This window comes from Nerophis lumbriciformis, linkage group LG01 (genome assembly GCF_033978685.3).
Source record: "Nerophis lumbriciformis linkage group LG01, RoL_Nlum_v2.1, whole genome shotgun sequence".
NCBI classification, from domain to species: Eukaryota; Metazoa; Chordata; class Actinopteri; order Syngnathiformes; family Syngnathidae; genus Nerophis; species Nerophis lumbriciformis.
Genome location: NC_084548.2, coordinates 78,182,488 through 78,205,370, shown reverse-complemented (window position 1 = coordinate 78,205,370; position 22,883 = coordinate 78,182,488). Strand labels below are relative to the sequence as shown.

The window sequence follows — 22,883 nt, the reverse complement described above, 5'->3', positions numbered from 1 at the left end:
ATCTGGCAGGACCCAGCTCCCCGATATCTCTGATCTGACCGGCTGGTCTGCGCTTCAATCTTCAGCCAGGCATCAACTCCACTGCCACGTAGGACACAGCAGCGGACAGCTGAGAAGAGGAGAACTACCAAGAAACCTCCCCAGCAAGCAAGTGTCCAACTAAAGAACAGGTTTGATGGACAATGCCTGAATAAGCCACCATCACCACACAGAAGGGTAAAACCTGCTAACTTTAAACCACAGAGAAAGCTAACGAGAGCTCCTGAAAATCTGATTGTGGGGGACTTTTCTGTAAAAGATATGAAAAGCAATAATAACACCAAAGTACTCTGCTTTGGTATCTGACATGGAAAAAAGAATCCTGGAAATTGTCGCTGCACACCCAAATGTGAAAAATATCACCCTGCACATTGGTTTTAATGACATTGTAAAAGAACAATCAAGAGAGCTGAAAGAGCACTTCAATAAACTCTTTGAAACAGTCAGCGCTGTGAATGCTGATGTTTTTATCCGTGGTCTTCTACCCGCAATCAGGAGAGGAGCTGAGAGATTGAGTAGACTTTACTCGCTGAATGAGTGGCTATCAAGTGCACTTCTTGCTCGTTCAATGCATTTTATTGACAATTTTAGCCTTTTCTGGCATCTTTTTAAGGCAGATGGACTTTGCCTAAATAAGATGGGAGTAAAGCTTTTCATGAACAACATGTTTCACTTCCTGCATCTTGCATCTATCATCACTGCCAAGGACAAGAGACAAGAAGAGCCACCCAGGAAGGAAGACACAACACAGCCTATCAGGAACGTCGAAGGAGGACCGCCATTGCAAAAGGAGAACGTCGACCATGAGATACACCAGAGCAAAGAGGAGAGGTGTCTATCCTCCTCTATCGCCCCCTCCATTCTGAAGATCCCTCCCCCACATCCCACAAGCCATCCACGTCTCCATCTTTCTCCCTCCCTCAAATAAACCTTTCTCCCCCTTGGAGTTCCGGGAGCTACCCCCACTCAAGTCCCGCCCTACTCCGATTTTTGGATCATCGCTCACCTCCACCACCCCCTCCACGAAGGCGTGCTCCACAACCCCCCAGCCCTACTTCACCCCTCTCACGCCAACCCCTTACACGCCCTCAACGCCACCTTCAGTAGTTCGTCCCCAGCTCTGACGCTGCTCACTCCCTCTCCCCCTTACGGCAAACCCCGCCTCGCCCTGACAGCAGTCCTGAATATTTCTGATACAGAAAAGGGTTCAGCAGTAGACCACATTATCAGCTGGGCCCAAGGTTGCCTACAACAAAATCATGGCACCTTCTACATTCCTGTTGTGACTACCAAGAGAGTAAACATTGGGAAACTTAGCCACCCTGCTAACCTAAACAATCTCATTCCTATTCTCTCCAAATCAAAGCCAACATGGAAGCCTGTCAATAACACCATCAGGATGGGTCTGCTCAATGTCAGGTCTCTGAATAACAAATCATTTTTAGTCAATGATTTCCTTAAGGCTCTGGATGCTGTGGGGCTGTCTTGGTTGACAAGACTCTGCAGCATCACGTGGACATCGGGGGCGGTACCTCTGGATTGGCAGACCGGGGTGGTGGTTCCTCTCTTTAAGAAGGGGAACCGGAGGGTGTGTTCTAACTATCGTGGGATCACACTCCTCAGCCTTCCCGGTAAGGTCTATTCAGGTGTACTGGAGAGGAGGCTACGCCGGATAGTCGAACCTCGGATTCAGGAGGAACAGTGTGGTTTTCGTCCTGGTCGTGGAACTGTGGACCAGCTCTATACTCTGGGCAGGGTCCTTGAGGGTGCATGGGAGTTTGCCCAACCAGTCTACATGTGTTTTGTGGACTTGGAGAAGGCATTCGACCGTGTCCCTCGGGAAGTCCTGTGGGGAGTGCTCAGAGAGTATGGGGTATCGGACTGTCTGATTGTGGCGGTCCACTCCCTGTATGATCAGTGTCAGAGCTTGGTCCGCATTGCCGGCAATAAGTCGGACACGTTTGCAGTGAGGGTTGGACTCCGCCAAGGCTGCCCTTTGTCACCCATTCTGTTCATAACTTTTATGGACAGAATTTCTAGGCACAGTCAAGGTGTTGAGGGGATCTGGTTTGGTGGCTGCAGGATTAGGTCTCTGCTTTTTGCAGTTGATGTGGTCCTGATGGCTTCATCTGGCCAGGATCTTCAGCTCTCACTGGATCGGTTCGCAGCCGAGTGTGAAGCGACTGGGATGAGAATCAGCTCCTCCAAGTCCGAGTCCATGGTTCTCACCCGGAAAAGGGTGGAGTGCCATCTCTGGGTTGGGGAGGAGATCTTGCCCCAAGTGGAGGAGTTCAAGTACCTGGGAGTCTTGTTCACGAGTGAGGGAAGAGTGGATGGTGAGATCGACAGGCGGATCGGTGCGGCGTCTTCAGTAATGCGGACGCTGTATCGATCCGTTGTGGTGAAGAAGGAGCTGAGCCGGAAGGCAAAGCTCTCAATTTACCGGTCGATCTAGGTTCCCATCCTCGCCTATGGTCATGAGCTTTGGGTTATGACCGAAAGGACAAGATCACGGGTACAAGCGGCCCAAATGAGTTTCCTCCGCCGGGTGGCGGGTCTCTCCCTTAGAGATAGGGTGAGAAGCTCTGCCATCCGGGGGGAGCTCAAAGTAAAGCCGCTGCTCCTCCACATGGAGAGGAGCCAGATGAGGTGGTTCGGGCATCTGGTCAGGATGCCACCCGATCGCCTTCCTTGGGAGGTGTTTAGGGCACGTCCGACCGGTAGGAGGCCACGGGGAAGACCCAGGACACGCTGGGAAGACTATGTCTCCCGGCTGGCCTGGGAACGCCTCGGGGTCCCACAGGAAGAGCTGGACGAAGTGGCTGGGGAGAGGGAAGTCTGGGCTTCCCTGCTTAGGTTGCTGCCCCCGCGACCCGACCTCGGATAAGCGGAAGAAGATGGATGGATGGATGGATTTTATTACCACTTCTAAACTTGATTTTTTGTTTTTAACTGAAACATGGCTGGAACAAAATAACAGTGCAAGCATTTTGACGGAGACAGCACCCCCAACTATAACTTTGATGATATATGTAGATCGGGGAAAAGAGGTGGAGGGGTTGCTGCTATATTTAAAAATATGTTTCATGGGAAACAGATGTCACTTGGTGATTTGACATCATTTGAATACCTGTGTGCTGTGTTGATACATATATATATATATATATATATATATATATATATATATATATATATATATATATATATATATATATATATACATATATATACATATATATATATATATATATACATATATATACATATATATATATATATATATATATATATATATATATATATATATATATATATATATATATATATATATATATATGTATGTATGTGTGGGAAAAAAATCACAAGACTACTTCATCTCTACAGGCCTGTTTCATGAGGGGTTCCCTCAATCATCAGGAGATTTTAATGGAAGCATTCACATACCATGGTTTATATAGGGCACAGAGTGGGTGGGTACAGGCTGGTGTAGGGGCGTGGTGATTGGCTCATGTGTTACCTGGGAGGTGTTTCCGTCTGTGGCGGCATGTTGTTACAATTTCGCTGCGCTTGTTGAAGGATGACAGGTCTGGACGGTATATAATAAACAGTTTCTCTTTCAAGCATAGGTTGCATCTTTTATTACCACTATTGTAAGGTGTGGTGGATGCAAGAATTTGCCATGTTATTGAATATTCAACATTATTGTCTTTGAGTTCCCAAATGTGTTTGCTGAGTTCTGTGGTATTCCGCAGGTTTTGGTTCCTGAAAGAAGCCTTGTGATTGTTCCATCTGGTTTTAAACTCTCCCTCGGTTAATCCTACATATGTGTCGGATGTGTTAAGGTCCTTACGTGTTACCTTAGATTGGTAAACAACTGATGTTTGTTTACTAATCTAAGGTACAGAAAAGGGTTCAGCAGTAGACCACATTATCAGCTGGGCCCCCCAAGGTTGCCTACATCAAATCATGGCACCTTCTACATTCCTGTTGTGACTACCAAGAGAGTAAACATTGGGAAACTTAGCCACCCTGCTAACCTAAACCTAAACCTATATTGCGCTCTACTACGGTATCGAGCACTATTTTTTGGATAACCTTATTAAGACATATATATATAAATATATATATATATAAACATATATATACACACATACATACAGGTACACACATATATATATATGTATATATATATATATATATATATATATATATATATATATATATATATATATATATATATATATGTTTGTGTGTGTGTGTGTGTGTGTGTGTGTGTGTGTGTGTGTGTGTGTGTGTGTGTGTGTGTGTGTGTGCGTGTATATGCATGTACATATATATATATATATATATGTATGTGTATATGCATATACATATATGTGTATATACATATATATATTTATTTATATACAAATATATATGTATATATACTTACACATACAAAGTCTGCAAGGCAGAAACGTAAGTATCCAGTAAACAAACGTGTCCGCATCATTCAACTTACTGCATCCTGAGCTTAATTGAATGATTTCTTGTGGCCACTCTGTGTTGCTAGATAAGCACTCCACTTCAACTTAAAGACAGCATTCCAGACGGTTGTTAATAATAAATAGGTTCGTGTTTTTCTTTAACCTAAAAAAGCATTTTCTAACATTCCGCACTACGAACATGTAAAAGTATTTGTAATGATATTGTATTCAATCGATATCTGTATCGGCCAATACTCAAGGCACCAATATTGGCATAGCAGACACCCTCAATTACAAAATAGTATTTGAAGGAGGTTTGGGGAATCAGATGTGTTCTATCTTCCAACAGTTTTGAGCCATTGATGCTAAGGAGACCAGACCCTCGACGCAGCACCACCCAGACTTGGCACTTCAGCTCCTGCATGCTGACTTGTGGACTTCCCCGCCTCGTAGTACAGGTGTCCATATTCTTCTCTTCTCTCTACTCTTATGTGGAACATAGGATTGGCCCCATACCAATATTTTCGTACCGGTACCAAAATGTATTTCGATACTTTTTGGTACTTTTTTAAATAAAGGGGACCACAAAAAAATGTTCTTTATTTGAACAAAAAATGTTAGTGTACATGAAACATATGTTTATTATTGTCATTTAGTCCTTAAATAAAATAGACAACTTGTCTTTTAGTAGTAAGTAAACAAACAAAGACTCCTAATTAGTCTATGCAGTAACATATTGTGTCATTTATACACCTATTATTTTCTACACATTATGAGGGACAAACTGTAAAAATTGATTATTACCGTATTTTCCGCACCATAAGGCGCCCTGGGTTATAAGCCGCGCCTTCAATGAACGGCATATTTCAAAACTTTGTCCACCTATAAGCCGCCCCGTGTTATAAGCCGCATCTAACTGCGCTAAAGGAATGTCAAAAAAACAGTCAAATAGGTCAGTCAAACTTTAATAATATATTAAAACCAGCGTGATGTGGGCGCGCATGGAGTCGTATATCAACATGGACGGAGCTGCGTGAAAAAAGCCACCCGGCCTCTTCGCGTAAACTTAAACTTACCTTAACCACTCGCTCATCTTTTCTTCATCCATCCCTTCGAGTTAGCTTTTATGATGACGCCGGCTGGAAAGGTGTCTTTTGGCAAGGTCTTCCTTTTGAATATCACCATGGGTGGAAGTTTCTGGCCATTAGCATGGCAAGCTAGAACCACAGTGAAGGATGACTTCTCATTCCCTGTGGTGCGAATATTCACCGTACGTGCTCCCGTTGTATCCACAGTGCGGTTCACAGGAATATCAGTTGCTGTGAAATAGTAATCCGTGTGCGGATGGAGAGATTGCGTCTTTTCATGAACCGGATCCCGGTCGCTTAGTAGGAGCCATTTTGTGGTCTTTACAGATGTAAACACACAAAGGAAATGAAACGTAATATCCGCGCGCTTTTTCTTCTTCTACGCGGGCGGGTGGTTGCTTACAGTTGAAGAAGAAGCGCTTCCTGTTCTATGGGGGCGGGTGCTTACCTTGGCGGTTGCTTGCGTAGAAGAAGAAGCGCTTCCTGTTCTACCGGGAAAAAAGATGGTGGCTGTTTACCGTAGTTGCGAGATCGAAACTTTATCAAAATGAATCGTAATATTAATCCATATATAAAGCGCACCGGGTTATAAGGCGCACTGTCAGCTTTTGAGAAAATTTGTGGTTTTTAGGTGCGCCTTATAGTGCGGAAAATACGGTAATCTACTTGTTCATTTACTGTTAATATCTGCTTATTTTCTCTTTTAACATGTTCTATCTACACTTCTGTTAAAATGTAATAATCACTTATTCTTCTCTTCTTTGATACTTGACATTAGTTTTGGATGATACCACACATTTAGGTATGGATGTGATACCAAGTAGTTACAGGATCATACATTGGTCATATTCAAAGTCCTCATGTGTCCAGGGACATATTTACTGACTTTATAAACATAATATACATTTTTTTTTAAAGGAAAAAAGTCGATCATAGTAGTATCGACTAGATACACTCTTGTACTTGGTATCATTACAGTGGATGTCAGGTGTAGATCCACCCATGGCGTTTGTTTACATTGTGACGGTGGTGAGCTATTGTATCCTCCTACGGTGTGTAGTGAAGCATTTTTAGCTATTCCTCGTCCTCCAGTGATAATGATACTTGTAAGAAACGTACTTTATTTGTGGCCATGGAGGCCAGGATTAGTGATTTAGAAGTAGCTAAAACACTGTGGTTGGACGTTAGTCGTGTCTTAAAGCAGCTCTTCCTGAGGGTGTTTCAGTGTTATAACTTCACCTTTATCTTGACTTTTTACACCAAAATGCGTCCATTTTCCCTTTTCTGTCTACACACTGTGTCTGCTTGTAAGTACTATGTGTGTGTGCGCTGCCCAACATGCTCCTCTGCTCATAAAACCAGCAATGTCACCATGTGACGACACGCTGTCATGCCCGTTAAAAAAAAGGGTGGCGGAGACCGGTACTTTTTAGAGGCGGTATAGTAGCGAATATGATTCATATATACAGGTAAAAGCCAGTAAATTAGAATATTTTGAAAAACTTGATTTATTTCAGTAATTGCATTCAAAAGGTGTAACTTGTACATTATATTTATTCATTGCACACAGACTGATGCATTCAAATGTTTATTTCATTTAATTTTGATGATTTGAAGTGGCAACAAATGAAAATCCAAAATTCCGTGTGTCACAAAATTAGAATATTACTTAAGGCTAATACAAAAAAGGGATTTTTAGAAATGTTGGCCAACTGAAAAGTATGAAAATGAAAAATATGAGCATGTACAATACTCAATACTTGGTTGGAGCTCCTTTTGCCTCAATTACTGCGTTAATGCGGCGTGGCATGGAGTCCATGAGTTTCTGGCACTGCTCAGGTGTTATGAGAGCCCAGGTTGCTCTGATAGTGGCCTTCAACTCTTCTGCGTTTTTGGGTCTGGCATTCTGCATCTTCCTTTTCACAATACCCCACAGATTTTCTATGGGGCTAAGGTCAGGGGAGTTGGCGGGCCAATTTAGAACAGAAATACCATGGTCCGTAAACCAGGCACGGGTAGATTTTGCGCTGTGTGCAGGCGCCAAGTCCTGTTGGAACTTGAAATCTCCATCTCCATAGAGCAGGTCAGCAGCAGGAAGCATGAAGTGCTCTAAAACTTGCTGGTAGACGGCTGCGTTGACCCTGGATCTCAGGAAACAGAGTGGACCGACACCAGCAGATGACATGGCACCCCAAACCATCACCCAACCATGCAAATTTTGCATTTCCTTTGGAAATCGAGGTCCCAGAGTCTGGAGGAAGACAGGAGAGGCACAGGATCCACGTTGCCTGAAGTCTAGTGTAAAGTTTCCACCATCAGTGATGGTTTGGGGTGAACTATTCAATTAATCTTTGTCCCGCTGTTCCAAACTATACATTTCATCACGAAAATGTTCTTTCTCTGGAAGCATCTTAATGAAGTGGCAGCAGAATAACCCAAATGGTCCCTAGAAATGTGGTGGATTAGTAATGTTGTTATTGATGTGTTGCCTTCCAGGTGAGGGGCGGCATGGAGGGTCTATACGATGGATCCGAAGTGGTGTTGGGACCGGACTCTGGGCTTATGGAACCGGGTCCTGAACAGCAGTTCATCAACCAGAAGATGAGGCCTGGCTCTGGGGTGTTGTCGGTTCAGGTGCTGCCAGATGGACCCACACGTGTTCTGCAGGTACCAAACAAGACTTGGGGAAGTGAGATTCAGTGAAAGACCGCATAGGGACAATCAATCTCATTTTCATTTGCATTTTGGCTTCTCGCGATCATAAAAATATTACAAATGGGGCAAAATCATTAAATGGGTGTGTGACATGCATGCAGATTCCTCAGCTTGTAACAATTGAACAGATGAGACCTTTTGGACCTCACCATGGTTGCTACTTTTTATTTGACACAGCGCTAGTCTGCCTAATCAATAAACACTCAACTCTACACAAAAAGTAAGGCCGTATGATTTTTGAGTTAACGTAACTGCGGATGGAATTACAATATTAGCCCAATAAAACGGAATCCCCTGTTAAACCAGGAATGTTGGGTAAATGGGCATACTGTACATGTGAGTGAAGTTATGTCTTTGTGAGGAGAAGAAACATTTGTTGGGGAAAATAATGTCTTCTGATTCATCCCCCAAACACTCTACCACCCTCTCCTCAACCAAACAATGTCCAGACTTGAAACAACGAGGAAGCTAAAGCTAGCAAGAACAATCCATACACCCACAACACATCTTATGTGTTTGTGTTGTTGTGAACGACATCATTGTTGTAAGATCAATGTACAAACAATCATACACCCACAACACATCTTATGTTTGTGTTGTTGTGAACGACATCATTGTTGTAAGATCAACGTACAAACAATCATACACACACAACACATCTTATGTGTTTGTGTTGTTGTGAACGACATCATTGTTATAAGATCAATGTACAAACAATCATACACACACAACACATCTTATGTGTTTGTGTTGTTGTGAACGACATCATTGATGTAAGATCAACGTACAAACAATCATACACACACAACACATCTTATGTGTTTGTGTTGTTGTGAACGACATCATTGATGTAAGATCAACGTACAAACAATCATACACACACAACACATCTTATGTGTTTGTGTTGTTGTGAACGACATCATTGATGTAAGATCAACGTACAAACAATCATACACCCACAACACATCTTTTGTGTTTGTGTTGTTGTGAACGACATCATTGTTGTAAGATCAACGTACAAACAATCATACACCCACAACACATCTTTTGTGTTTGTGTTGTTGTGAACGACATCATTGTTGTAAGATCAACGTACAAACAATCATACACACACAACACATCTTATGTGTTTGTGTTGTTGTGAACGACATCATTGTTGTAAGATCAACGTACAAACAGGACAGCAGTCACAACTTGAGAGGCTTTCCTCTTCTTTTTTTTTTCACAGCCTCAAGTCGTCTCCAAACTCATCAAGCTAAGAACAACAACACACTTTTTCCCCCTTCACAATAAGAGCGCTGTACGCAACAGCCAGTCTGACTCGCTAACAAAATAAAGGTTTCAAAAAAGTACCTTCCACACCCATAGTGTACTTATTGATACATTTACACAATTATTATGCTTTGACTTACTGCTCAAAATTGTCTTTATTGTGAGGATTTTTGCATTTAATTTACAAACATTCACTTGTGTTTATGACACAAAAAGCACAAACTATGGTGGGGAAAAAAAAAAAAAAAGTTTTTAATTACAATGGAAAATTTAATTTTTTCATAATGCTCTTGTTATTTAACTCCATTGTTATTATCATTACTTTTGTTACTAATTTAGTTGTTCTTTTAAATTATATTTGAGCTTTAATTTTGGGTTTTCAAATGAATGAATAATCGTATTATTAATGGTATTAATATTGGTCATTATTATTTTTGCCCTAATGGTGCAGGCCTAGGACCACAGTACCACACTGGCCCAACAGAACTATTCTTCATTCTGCTTTTCCAGATCAGTGACTTCAACCAGAGAAGAATGGTCCACAAGTCAGCAGCTGCAGAGGCAGACACCAACAAAGAGGAGGTGAAGAAGAAGGAGCCACAACAGGAGCTGGAGGTACAATGGTAGTCCAATAGATCTCAGCTGGGACTAGGCTTGCAAAGGGGTGGAAGGTTTCCGGTAAATTTCCGGAAACTTTCCGGAAATTTACCACGGGAAGTTAAGCTCGGGAAGTAGAGACCGCAACCGCATCACAAAAGTCGTCAACCATCCGCCATCCACCCGAACTAACATTTAATCAAAACCGCACCCGCCCGCCATCCGCCACCCGCCCGTTGTTATATATCTAATATAGACGATGCAAGGCATTAGTGAGGTTATAAAGCTTTTGCCTGTTAAAGAAAGGAGACTGATCCAATGTAGCAGAGACATTCAATGCGTGCCACGCTGTCACGGCCCGGACGCACACCAGTGCGCAATCATCTGGGAGCCGCGCTGAGCGCACCTCCAAGCGCGCTCGCGCCACTCAAACCGCTGCAGGCAGCTGCGTTCTATCTTGTTTTAACATCCTGTGGCACTCTTCTGGGATCACGGCGGACGAAACTGCTCATGCTCAGGGTGTTTGTGGAGGTTCGGGGTTTTGCACAAATGTGATGCACCATGTTAGATGTCCCGGTTTTGTGACTGTCGTAGACATAAACAGCGTCGCAGCTCTTGCAAATCACGTAGCCAGCATTACTGTCATCCTGATTTACAACCTCATAAAAACGAGTCCACGCTGAACTTTTCTGGCCTTTTTTTCCCCTGGTCTTTAGTATTCCCTTTTTTAGTTTGTCGCGTACCACGTTTGCTGCCGGCGTTGCCATCTCTTTTTTTTCTTCTTCTTCTGTTGTGGCATATGCTGCAGGTGCCTGCTCGTTTTTCGTATGTGGGTAACAACATTTAACTATGTATATATATTTACCAATTGCTTTAACTGCCACCCGCCTGAATCTATTTAAAATCTAATTTTTTTTTATTTCAACCGCCCGACCCGACCCGCGGATAAAATCTAATTTTTTTTTATTTCAACCGCCCGACCCGACCAGCGGATAAAATCTAATTTTTTTTTATTTCAAGCGCCCGACCCGACCAGCGGATAAAATCTAATTTTTTTTTATTTCAACCGCCCGACCCGACCAGCGGATAAAATCTTTTTTTTTTTTTATTTCAACCGCCCGACTTGACCCGCGGATAAAATCTAATTTTTTTTTATTTCAACCGCCCGACCCGACCAGCGGATAAAATCTAATTTTTTTTTTATTTCAACCGCCCGACCCGACCCGCGGATAAAATCTAATTTTTTTTTATTTCAACCGCCCGACCCGACCAGCGGATAAAATCTAATTTTTTTTTATTTCAACCGCCCGACCCGACCAGCGGATAAAATCTAATTTTTTTTTTATTTCAACCGCCCGACCCGCGGATAATCCGCGGACTCCGCGGTTGTGTCCGCAAACCGCGCATCTCTATCAGGAAGTTTTGACCATTTTTGGATTATTCAAAGTTGGACAGCGTCCATCTTATTGTGTAGAATAAGATGAGAAGCTTGTAAAAGACTAATGCAATGTTACACACAGATATAAATAGTCAGCTAAACAATCTTTAACAATATTTGACTGATGGACAAATGAATAGAAATAGGCTAGATGAATAAATGAACAGTCAATCAGCATGCTAAATCAAACTATAAGCTACATTCTTGTATGACAACAGAATGGCTAGCAGAACAGAAGGCAGAGGAAACTACACCTTTTCATTTACTATTTGCTACTTCAACTTTACACATCACAAAAAAGGTCAATTCGGATCGCTAACATTGTTAGCATAAATTAATGGGAATTAACATAGAGAAAATTAGCATCACGGCTAACGGAGAAATATTTTGGGTTCATTATGAGACTGTGGTGGTACATAAACCTAGCTAGCTAGAGATATTGGCCCCAAAATCATTGAACAAGTACAGGAACAGCTAGTCTGCTGGAGTAGTCTACAGCAGTGGTTCTTAACCTTGTTGGAGGTACCGAATCCCACCAGTTTCATATGCACTCTCACCGAACCCTTCTTTAGTGAAAAAAAAAAATATATATATATATATATATTTTTTTTTTTTCAATGGTAGTCCAATAGATCTCAGCTGGGACTAGGGTTGCAAGGGGTGGAAAGTTTCCGGTAAATTTCCGGAAACTTTCCGGAAATTTACCATGGGAAGTTAAGCTCGGGAAGTTTGGACATTTTTTGTTTGGAGGGAAAAAAAAAAAAGAAAAAAAAAAATTATTATTATTATGTTTTATTTTTATTTTTTTTATTTTTCCAAATTCACGAAAAAGTCGTAGTTTTTTTTTACTGATGCACAAAATGAAGCGTGCATGAACATCATCTTGTTCAAAGAACAAAACCAACACAGTGCATGAACTCACAACAAATTACACACATTACCATGAATTGATTAACGTGGAACTTGAATTAAACAAGTGGAAAAACTTATTGGGGTGTTACCATTTAGTGGTCAATTGTAGGGAATATGTACTGTACTGTGCAACTACTAATAAAAGTCTCAATCAATCAATCAAATGATATTAGTGTATTACATTCAATCAATCAATCAATCAATGTTTATTTATATAGCCCTAAATCACAAGTGTCTCAAAGGGCTGCACAAGCCACAACGACATCCTCGGTACAAAGCCCACATAAGGGCAAGGAAAAACTCACCCCAGTGGGACGTCGATGTGAATGACTATGAGAAACCTTGGAGAGGACCGCATATGTGGGTAACCCCCCCCCTTCTAGGGGAGACCGAAAGCAATGGATGTCGAGTGGGTCTGACATAATATTGTGAGAGTCCAGTCCATAGTGGATCCAACATAATATAGTGAGAGTCCAGTCCATAGTGGATCCAACATAATATAGTGAGAGTCCAGTCCATAGTGGATCCAACATAATATAGTGAGAGTCCAGTCCATAGTGGATCCAACATAATATAGTGAGAGTCCAGTCCATAGTGGATCCAACATAATATAGTGAGAGTCCAGTCCATAGTGGATCCAACATAATATAGTGAGAGTCCAGTCCATAGTGGATCTAACATAATATTGTGAGAGTCCAGTCCATAGTGGATCTAACATAATAGTGAGAGTCCAGTCCATAGTGGATCTAACATAATATAGTGAGAGTCCAGTCCATAGTGGATCTAACATAATAGTGAGAGTCCAGTCCATAGTGGATCTAACATAATATAGTGAGAGTCCAGTCCATAGTGGATCTAACATAATAGTGAGAGTCCAGTCCATAGTGGATCTAACATAATATTGTGAGAGTCCAGTCCATAGTGGATCTAACATAATAGTGTGAGAGTCCAGTCCATAGTGGATCTAACATAATAGTAAGAGTCCAGTCCATAGTGGATCTAACATAATAGTGAGAGTCCAGTCCATAGTGGATCTAACATAATAGTGAGAGTCCAGTCCATAGTGGATCTAACATAATATTGTGAGAGTCCAGTCCATAGTGGATCTAACATAATAGTGTGAGAGTCCAGTCCATAGTGGATCTAACATAATAGTGTGAGAGTCCAGTCCATAGTGGATCTAACATAATAGTGTGAGAGTCCAGTCCATAGTGGATCTAACATAATAGTGAGAGTCCAGTCCATAGTGGATCTAACATAATAGTGTGAGAGTCCAGTCCATAGTGGATCTAACATAATAGTGTGAGAGTCCAGTCCATAGTGGATCTAACATAATAGTGTGAGAGTCCAGTCCATAGTGGATCTAACATAATAGTGTGAGAGTCCAGTCCATAGTGGATCTAACATAATAGTGTGAGAGTCCAGTCCATAGTGGATCTAACATAATAGTGTGAGAGTCCAGTCCATAGTGGATCTAACATAATAGTGTGAGAGTCCAGTCCATAGTGGATCTAACATAATAGTGTGAGAGTCCAGTCCATAGTGGATCCAACATAATAGTTGTAGTATTAAAAACTACTTTGTCTAAAATTCTCTATATGCAATTATTATTCAGTGTTGGCGCTAGGAATTTTCAAAATGGGGTTCAGGGACCCCATCAAGTCATAAAAATGTGGCCCCACAGTAAATTTTTGGGGTGCTACTTTTTTGTAAGCGTTTTGCAAACAAATGATAAATGTATGTATTATTCTGTTATATCTCACATTCTATATTGTGTTTTGTCATAAACGTTACTTCATTCATTCAAAAAATAATACAAAAGAAAATAAATGTTTATGCATATGTAAATGTATTCAGTTATAAACATTCACTCACTTTCTTCTTTCCTTCATGGATCTAAACTTTACCACTGCCACCCCAAAAGGAAAGTTCTCTGGCTGACGAGGACCACTGACACATCTCATCTCTGCACATTCTACTAGAATACCCTTATGAGCATTACATATATCAACATCAAGTACCTACTGTACTGTTTACCTGTTGAAATACTCTTTTTAGAGCAAATGTCTACCCAAACCACCACTTTGCTACTGCCAAAAATGGATTTGAAGGGTATTTCAACAAGTAAACAGTACAGTAGGTACTTGATGTTGATATATGTAATGCTCATAAGGGTATTATAGTAGAATGTGCAGAGAGAAAATGTGTCAATATCAAAATATTACTTGAAATCAATTTTTGGCAGCAGCAAAGTGGTGGTTTGGGTATATTTTAGCTTTGTAAAGGCTATTTCAACAAGTAAACAGTACAGTAAGTACTTCAATCAATCAATGTTTATTTATATAGCCCTAAATCACAAGTGTCTCAAAGGGCTGCACAAGCCACAACGACATCCTCGGTACAGAGCCCACATAAGTATGTACAACTTGATGTTGTAATGCCCATAAGGGTATTCTAGTCAAATATGCGATGTGTAAATATCAAAATATTACGTTGAATCACTTTTTGTCAGGCAATATTTCATTTAATGAACATTTGACATAAATGAATACATCCAAACACTTTATAAATATTTATTACCGTATTTTTCGGATTATAAGTCGCACTGGAGTATAAGTCGCACCGGCTGAAAATGCATAATAAAGAAGGAAAAAAACATCTATAAGTCGCACTGGAGTATAAGTCACATTTTTTGGGGAAATGTATTTGATAAAAGTCAACAGCAAGAATAGACATTTGAAAGGCAATTTAAAATAAATGAAGAATAGTGAACAACAGGCTGAATAAGTGTACGTTATATGAGGCATAAATAACCAACTGGTATGTTAACGTAACATATTATGGTAAGAGTCATTCAAATAACTATAACATATAGAACATGCTATACGTTTACCAAACAATCTGTCACTCCTAATCGCTAAATCCCATGAAATCTTCCTCCTCTGTGTCACTCCTGGTATGTGCCGTTCTCTTTCTTTCTGCTGCTCGATCGCCGTTCTCTGCAGCATATTTCACTACGTCCAGCTTGTAATCTGCAGTATATGATTTCCTTTTCACTGCCATTTTAGTTCAGCCCTTCTCAGTTTTTAAAGTTACCGCCAATGTTGACATGATCCTTTTTAATAGCTACGGCAGTAGCATTTAGCATATAGCAGTTAGCATCCCATGACCCACAATGCACTTCTGCCATGACCCTCCCTCGCCAAATTCTTATTGGTTGACGTGTGAGTGACGATTGCTGACGTTTGCTTCGTATCTTCCGTGATGAGCTAAATAATATTATTTGATATTTTAGGCTAATGTGTTCATCATTTCACACATAAGTCGCTCCTGAGTATAAGTCGCACCCCCGGCCAAACTATGACAAAAACTGCCACTTATAGTCCGAAAAATACGGTATGTGCAGGAAGAAAAACATGTATGATTGTATGTATGTTCCAAATAAGAAATATGTTTTATCACATCAACATGGGACTAACAACACTCCTTTAAATGTCATTAAAACTACAGAAAAGGCAAACTGTCATTTTCCATAGAGCGTTACAAGAAGCAGGAAGATCAAGTGTTAGTCTCACACAGGGCCGGCCCGTGGCACAGGCCGTATAGGCAAATGCTAAGGGCGCCGTCCATCAGGGGGCGCCACGCCAGTGCCACAAATGTTGGAGAAAAAAAAAATCCCACGTTAATTAAAATGCAAAGTAAAGCCTATTTAATAGAAATATTATTTGTTACAACATTACGCCCCCCCCCCCCCCCCCCGCACGGTGCACCCCCTCCCTTCCCGTATCATGACTCTTTTTGGACGTCACCACATCAAAAAATCAACACAAGATGTCAAAACGGCCAAAACTGTCAGGTGCCCAGGGAAGAAAAAAGAGAAAAGAAGAGGAGGAGAAACGAGAAAAGACAGAGGTAGCAGGTAGGTAACGTTAGCCTACATGAAATTATTTGTCTGTTACAGAATGTGATAGTAACCTGGCTTTTTAGCATTAAGCTAATGTTACATGATTCGGCAATTGCTAATCAATAAATAGCTAGTTCTGTTTTAACGTCGGGTTAATATTGTGGAGGGGGCTAAATTGTTATGGAAAATAATAATGTAACGTTAGGTAATTACAGTACTCCCCCCTTACATTCCTCAGGGACATTTGTATTAGATCTTTTAAGCAGGTGTTTTTTGTTTACATTGTTATTGCCTTCTGGTTAGCTAATGTTTGCCCTGCAGGTAATAGTCACTTTTCCACCCCTTTATATATTAGGTATAGTTGTAAGTAAAAAAAAAAAGGTCAAAGACAAAGCTATTCAGTTTCTTGTGAGTATATACACTTCAGTGCCGATGTGGGGGGGCGCCACCTAAAATCTTGCCTAGGGCGCCAGATTGGTTAGGACCGGGCCTGGTCTCACACCTAGTAATCCACTGTGGACACACCAAGACAAGCAATGCAGCTTTAGCCAGCAGTGCGCCAAGGAAATCACTTTTTGGCAGGCAATCACATTTTGGCACAACACCGGCAAACATAAACAAAACAAAACACCAGCGGAAAGCGATAATCGATAAGAAAACAAGTAAAAAGGAGTTTTGACCCGGCCGGATAAGGCAGGCTCGGTAAAAAAAACAAAATCTGCGTCCCAGGGATGCGTGGACTTCCGGAAGTGCGCATCCGTTCTGATTTCAATGCATGAAAGGAGATAAAAAGTGTGTTAACGCCAACATTGTTATTGTACCATATTCATTTTTTGGTCAAACTAAAAGATTTTTCTGGATCTTGTTTGACTCACCTGTGTCCTTCCTCCCAGGTGTTGGTGAACCTGGAGGAAGGTATCGGCGTGTCGCTTCTCAACAAGGTTCCTGAGGAGCTGGTGTTCGCCACACTGTCGGGTATTGATGTCCACTTCACACGCACGGCTGCCAACGAGGTGTTGGAAATGAGCATCAGCAACATCCAGGTGAGATCCAACATCTTATATCCACAGCACACAAGACATTATACACATAATGCACATGTTCCTTTTTGACTCTACTTAAATGGATAATAGACTGTATTTATACTATTCACATGTGAATAACGCTGTATAATAGACTGTATTTATATTATTCACATGTGAATAATGCTGTATAATGGACTGTATTTATACTATTCACATGTGAATAATGCTGTATGATAGACTGTAATTATATTATTCACATGTGAATAATGCTGTATAATAGACTATTTATATTATTCACATGTGAATAATGCTGTATAATGTACTGTATTTATACTATTCACATGTGAATAATGCTGTATGATAGACTGTATTTATATTATTCACATGTGAATAATGCCGTATAATAGACTGTATTTATATTATTTACATGTGAATAATGCTGTATAATAGACTGTATTTATTTTATTCACATGTGAATAATGCTGTATATTAGACTGTATTTATATTATTCACATGTGAATAATGCTGTATAATAGACTGTATTTATATTATTCACATGTGAATAATGCTGTATAATGGACTGTGTTTATATTATTCACATGTGAATAATGCTGTATAATAGACTGTATTTATATTATTCACATGTGAATAATGCTGTATAATAGACTGTATTTATATTATTCACATGTGAATAATGCCGTATAATAGACTATTTATATTATTCACATGTGAATAATGCTGTATAATAGACTGTATTTATATTATTCACATGTGAATAATGCTGTATAATAGACTGTATTTATTTTATTCACATGTGAATAATGCTGTATAATAGACTATTTATATTATTCACATGTGAATAATGCTGTATAATGGACTGTATTTATACTATTCACATGTGAATAATGCTGTATAATAGACTGTATTTATTTTATTCACATGTGAATAATGCTGTATAATAGACTATTTATATTATTCACATGTGAATAATGCTGTATAATAGACTGTATTTATATTATTCACATGTGAATAATGCTGTATAATGGACTGTATTTATATTATTCACATGTGAATAATGCTGTATAATAGACTGTATTTATATTATTCACATGTGAATAATGCTGTATAATGGACTGTGTTTATATTATTCACATGTGAATAATGCTGTATAATAGACTGTATTTATTTTATTCACATGTGAATAATGCTGTATAATAGACTATTTATATTATTCACGTGTGAATAATGCTGTATAATAGACTGTATTTATATTATTCACATGTGAATAATGCTGTATAATAGACTGTATTTATATTATTCACATGTGAATAATGCTGTATAATAGACTGTATTTATATTACTCACATGTGAATAATGCCGTATAATAGACTGTATTTATATTATTCACATGTGAATAATGCTGTATAATAGACTGTATTTATATTATTCACATGTGAATAATGCTGTATAATGGACTGTGTTTATATTATTCACATGTGAATAATGCTGTATAATAGACTGTATTTATTTTATTCACATGTGAATAATGCTGTATAATAGACTATTTATATTATTCACATGTGAATAATGCTGTATAATGGACTGTATCTATATTATTCACATGTGAATAATGCTGTATAATAGACTGTATTTATATTATTCACATGTGAATAATGCTGTATAATGGACTGTATTTATACTATTCACATGTGAATAATGCTGTATGATAGACTGTGTTTATATTATTCACATGTGAATAATGCTGTATAATGGACTGTGTTTATATTATTCACATGTGAATAATGCCGTATAATAGACTGTATTTATATTATTCACATGTGAATAATGCTGTATAATAGACTGTATTTATATTATTCACATGTGAATAATGCTGTATAATGGACTGTGTTTATATTATTCACATGTGAATAATGCTGTATAATAGACTATATTTTATTCACATGTGAATAATGCTGTATAATAGACTATATTATTCACATGTGAATAATGCCGTATAATAGACTGGATTTATATTATTCACATGTGAATAATGCTGTATAATAGACTGTATTATATTATTCACATGTGAATAATACTGTATTTATATTATGCACATGTGAATAATGCTGTATAATAGACTGTATTTATATTATTCACATGTGAATAATGCTGTATAATAGACTGTATTTATATTATTCACATGTGAATAATGCCGTATAATAGACTGTATTTATATTATTCACATGTGAATAATGCTGTATAATAGACTGTATTTATACTACTCACATGTGAATAATGCCGTATAACAGACTGTATTTATATTATTCACATGTGAATAATGCCGTATAATAGACTGTATTTGTATTATTCACATGTGAATAATGCTGTATATTAGACTGTATTTATATTATTCACATGTGAATAATGCTGTATAATAGACTGTATTTATTTTATTGACATGTGAATAATGCTGTATAATAGACTATTTATATTATTCACATGTGAATAATGCTGTATAATAGACTATTTATATTATTCACATGTGAATAATGCTGTATAATGGACTGTATTTATACTATTCACATGTGAATAATGCCGTATAATAGACTGTATTTATATCATTCACATGTGAATAATGCCGTATAATAGACTGTATTTATATTATTCACATGTGAATAATGCTGTATAATAGACTGTATTTATTTTATTCACATGTGAATAATGCCGTATGATAGACTGTATTTATATTATTCACATGTGAATAATGCTGTATAATAGACTGTATTTATATTATTCACATGTGAATAATGCTGTATAATAGACTGTATTTATATTATGCACATGTGAATAATGCTGTATAATAGACTGTATTTATATTATTCACATGTGAATAATGCTGTATAATAGACTGTATTTATATTATTCACATGTGAATAATGCTGTATAATGGACTGTATTTATACTATTCACATGTGAATAATGCTGTATGATAGACTGTATTTATATTATTCACATGTGAATAATGCTGTATAATAGACTGTATTTATACTATTCACATGTGAATAATGCTGTATATTAGACTGTATTTATATTATTCACATGTGAATAATGCTGTATAATAGACTGTATTTATATTATTCACATGTGAATAATGCTGTATAATGGACTGTGTTTATATTATTCACATGTGAATAATGCTGTATAATAGACTATATTTTATTCACATGTGAATAATGCTGTATAATAGACTATTTATATTATTCACATGTGAATAATGCCGTATAATAGACTGTATTTATATTATTCACATGTGAATAATGCTGTATAATGGACTGTGTTTATATTATTCACATGTGAATAATGCTGTATAATAGACTATATTTTATTCACATGTGAATAATGCTGTATAATAGACTATTTATATTATTCACATGTGAATAATGCCGTATAATAGACTGTATTTATATTATTCACATGTGAATAATGCTGTATAATAGACTGTATTTATATTATTCACATGTGAATAATGCTGTATAATGGACTGTGTTCATATTATTTACATGTGAATAATGCTGTATAATAGACTGTATTTATTTTATTCACATGTGAATAATGCTGTATGATAGACTATTTATATTATTCACATGTGAATAATGCTGTATAATAGACTGTTTTTATATTATTCATATGTGAATAATGCTGTATAATAGACTGTATTTATACTATTCACATGTGAATAATGCCGTATAATAGACTGTATTTATATTATTCACATGTGAATAATGCTGTATAATAGACTGTATTTATATTATTCACATGTGAATAATGCTGTATAATAGACTGTATTTATATTACTCACATGTGAATAATGCTGTATAATAGACTGTATTTATATTACTCACATGTGAATAATGCCGTATAATAGACTGTATTTATATTATTTACATGTGAATAATGCTGTATAATAGACTATTTATATTATTCACATGTGAATAATGCTGTATAATAGACTGTAGTTATATTATTCACATGTGAATAATGCTGTATAATGGACTGTATTTATACTATTCACATGTGAATAATGCTGTATGATAGACTGTATTTATATTATTCACATGTGAATAATGCCGTATAATAGACTGTATTTATATTATGCACATGTGAATAATGCTGTATAATAGACTGTATTTATATTATTCACATGTAAAAAAATACCCAAGTGTTTATTGTTTATTGTGAGCGAACTGTGGTGCTGAATTTCCCCCAAGGATCAATAAAGTACTTTCTATTCTACTCTCCTGTCCAATCTAACAAGAATGTATGAAGTCAGTTGTGGTGGTTAGCAGCAATAACACCAACCAGACATGGTATGTTTGAAGTAGGATGACAGGACTGAACACTTTTTATTCTGAGGTGGGGACTTTTTCAAATTTGAACCAACATCTTTATGTATTTTTTTTGTTACTTTCCAAATTGGGAGATTGAACCACCCCCTTTTTCCCCCCCAAACATTCATATTGTAATGCTGAACCAACATTTATTTTAATATATTGCAAATTGTGACTTTGAACAAAACATTTTTTTCCCCAATTATTCCAAATTGTGAGGTTGAACCACAATATGTTTTACTTAAATGTAATAGAAAATGTAAATGTCACAATTGAACCACCATTTGTGGTATTCTTTTTCAGACTTTCCAAATTGTGATTTTTATTTAGTTTTATTTTCCGATTTGTGAAGTTGAACCACCATTTTTTATTTGTTTATTTGACGAATTATGAGGTTGAACTACTGCGATGAGGTGGCGACTTGTCCAGGCTGTACCCCGCCTTCCGCCCGATTGTAGCTGAGATAGGCTCCAGCGACCTCGAAGGGAATAAGCGGTAGAAAATGGATGGATGGATGGATGGAGGTTGAACTAACATTTGTATTTGTGTATTTCCAAATTTCCCAAATTGTGAGGTTGATTCAATTCTTTTTTTCAAATTTTCTGAATTGCGAGGGTGAACCACCATTTATATTTATTACTTTCCCAAATTCTTAATTAAGAGGTGTAACCCTCATTTTTATTTTATTTTTAATTCAATTGAACTGCTATTAGTATTCCTATTTAATTTTATTCCTATTTATTTTTATTGTGAAATCCTACCAGCACGTCTTCCTATGAGGAAGCAGTGCCTGGGGAATCTGTGGTGGGCTCTCCTATTTCTGGGGCTGAGGTTGCCGAGGTAGTTAAAAAGCTCCTCGGTGGCAAGGCCCCGGGGGTGGATGAGATCCGCCCGGAGTTCCTTAAGGCTCTGGATGTTGTGGGGCTGTCTTGGTTGACAAGACTCTGCAGCATCGCGTGGACATCGGGGGCGGTACCTCTGGATTGGCAGACCGGGGTGGTGGTTCCTCTCTTTAAGAAGGGGAACCGGAGGGTGTGTT

General features: G+C 38.2%; 1 protein-coding gene across 4 annotated transcripts in view; it reads left to right on the top strand.

Moving 5' to 3' along the window:
- Positions 1 to 22,883, top strand: part of vps13d (vacuolar protein sorting 13 homolog D) — a 231,646-nt gene that overhangs the window by 179,790 nt on the left and 28,973 nt on the right. For all 4 annotated transcript variants that reach the window (XM_061973410.2, XM_061973417.2, XM_061973395.2 and 1 more), the window contains 4 exons: positions 4,855 to 4,963; positions 8,090 to 8,260; positions 10,091 to 10,195; positions 17,325 to 17,474. In XM_061973410.2, coding sequence (XP_061829394.2) covers positions 4,855 to 4,963; positions 8,090 to 8,260; positions 10,091 to 10,195; positions 17,325 to 17,474 — 535 coding nt within the window. The remainder of the gene's footprint in view (positions 1 to 4,854; positions 4,964 to 8,089; positions 8,261 to 10,090; positions 10,196 to 17,324; positions 17,475 to 22,883) is intronic.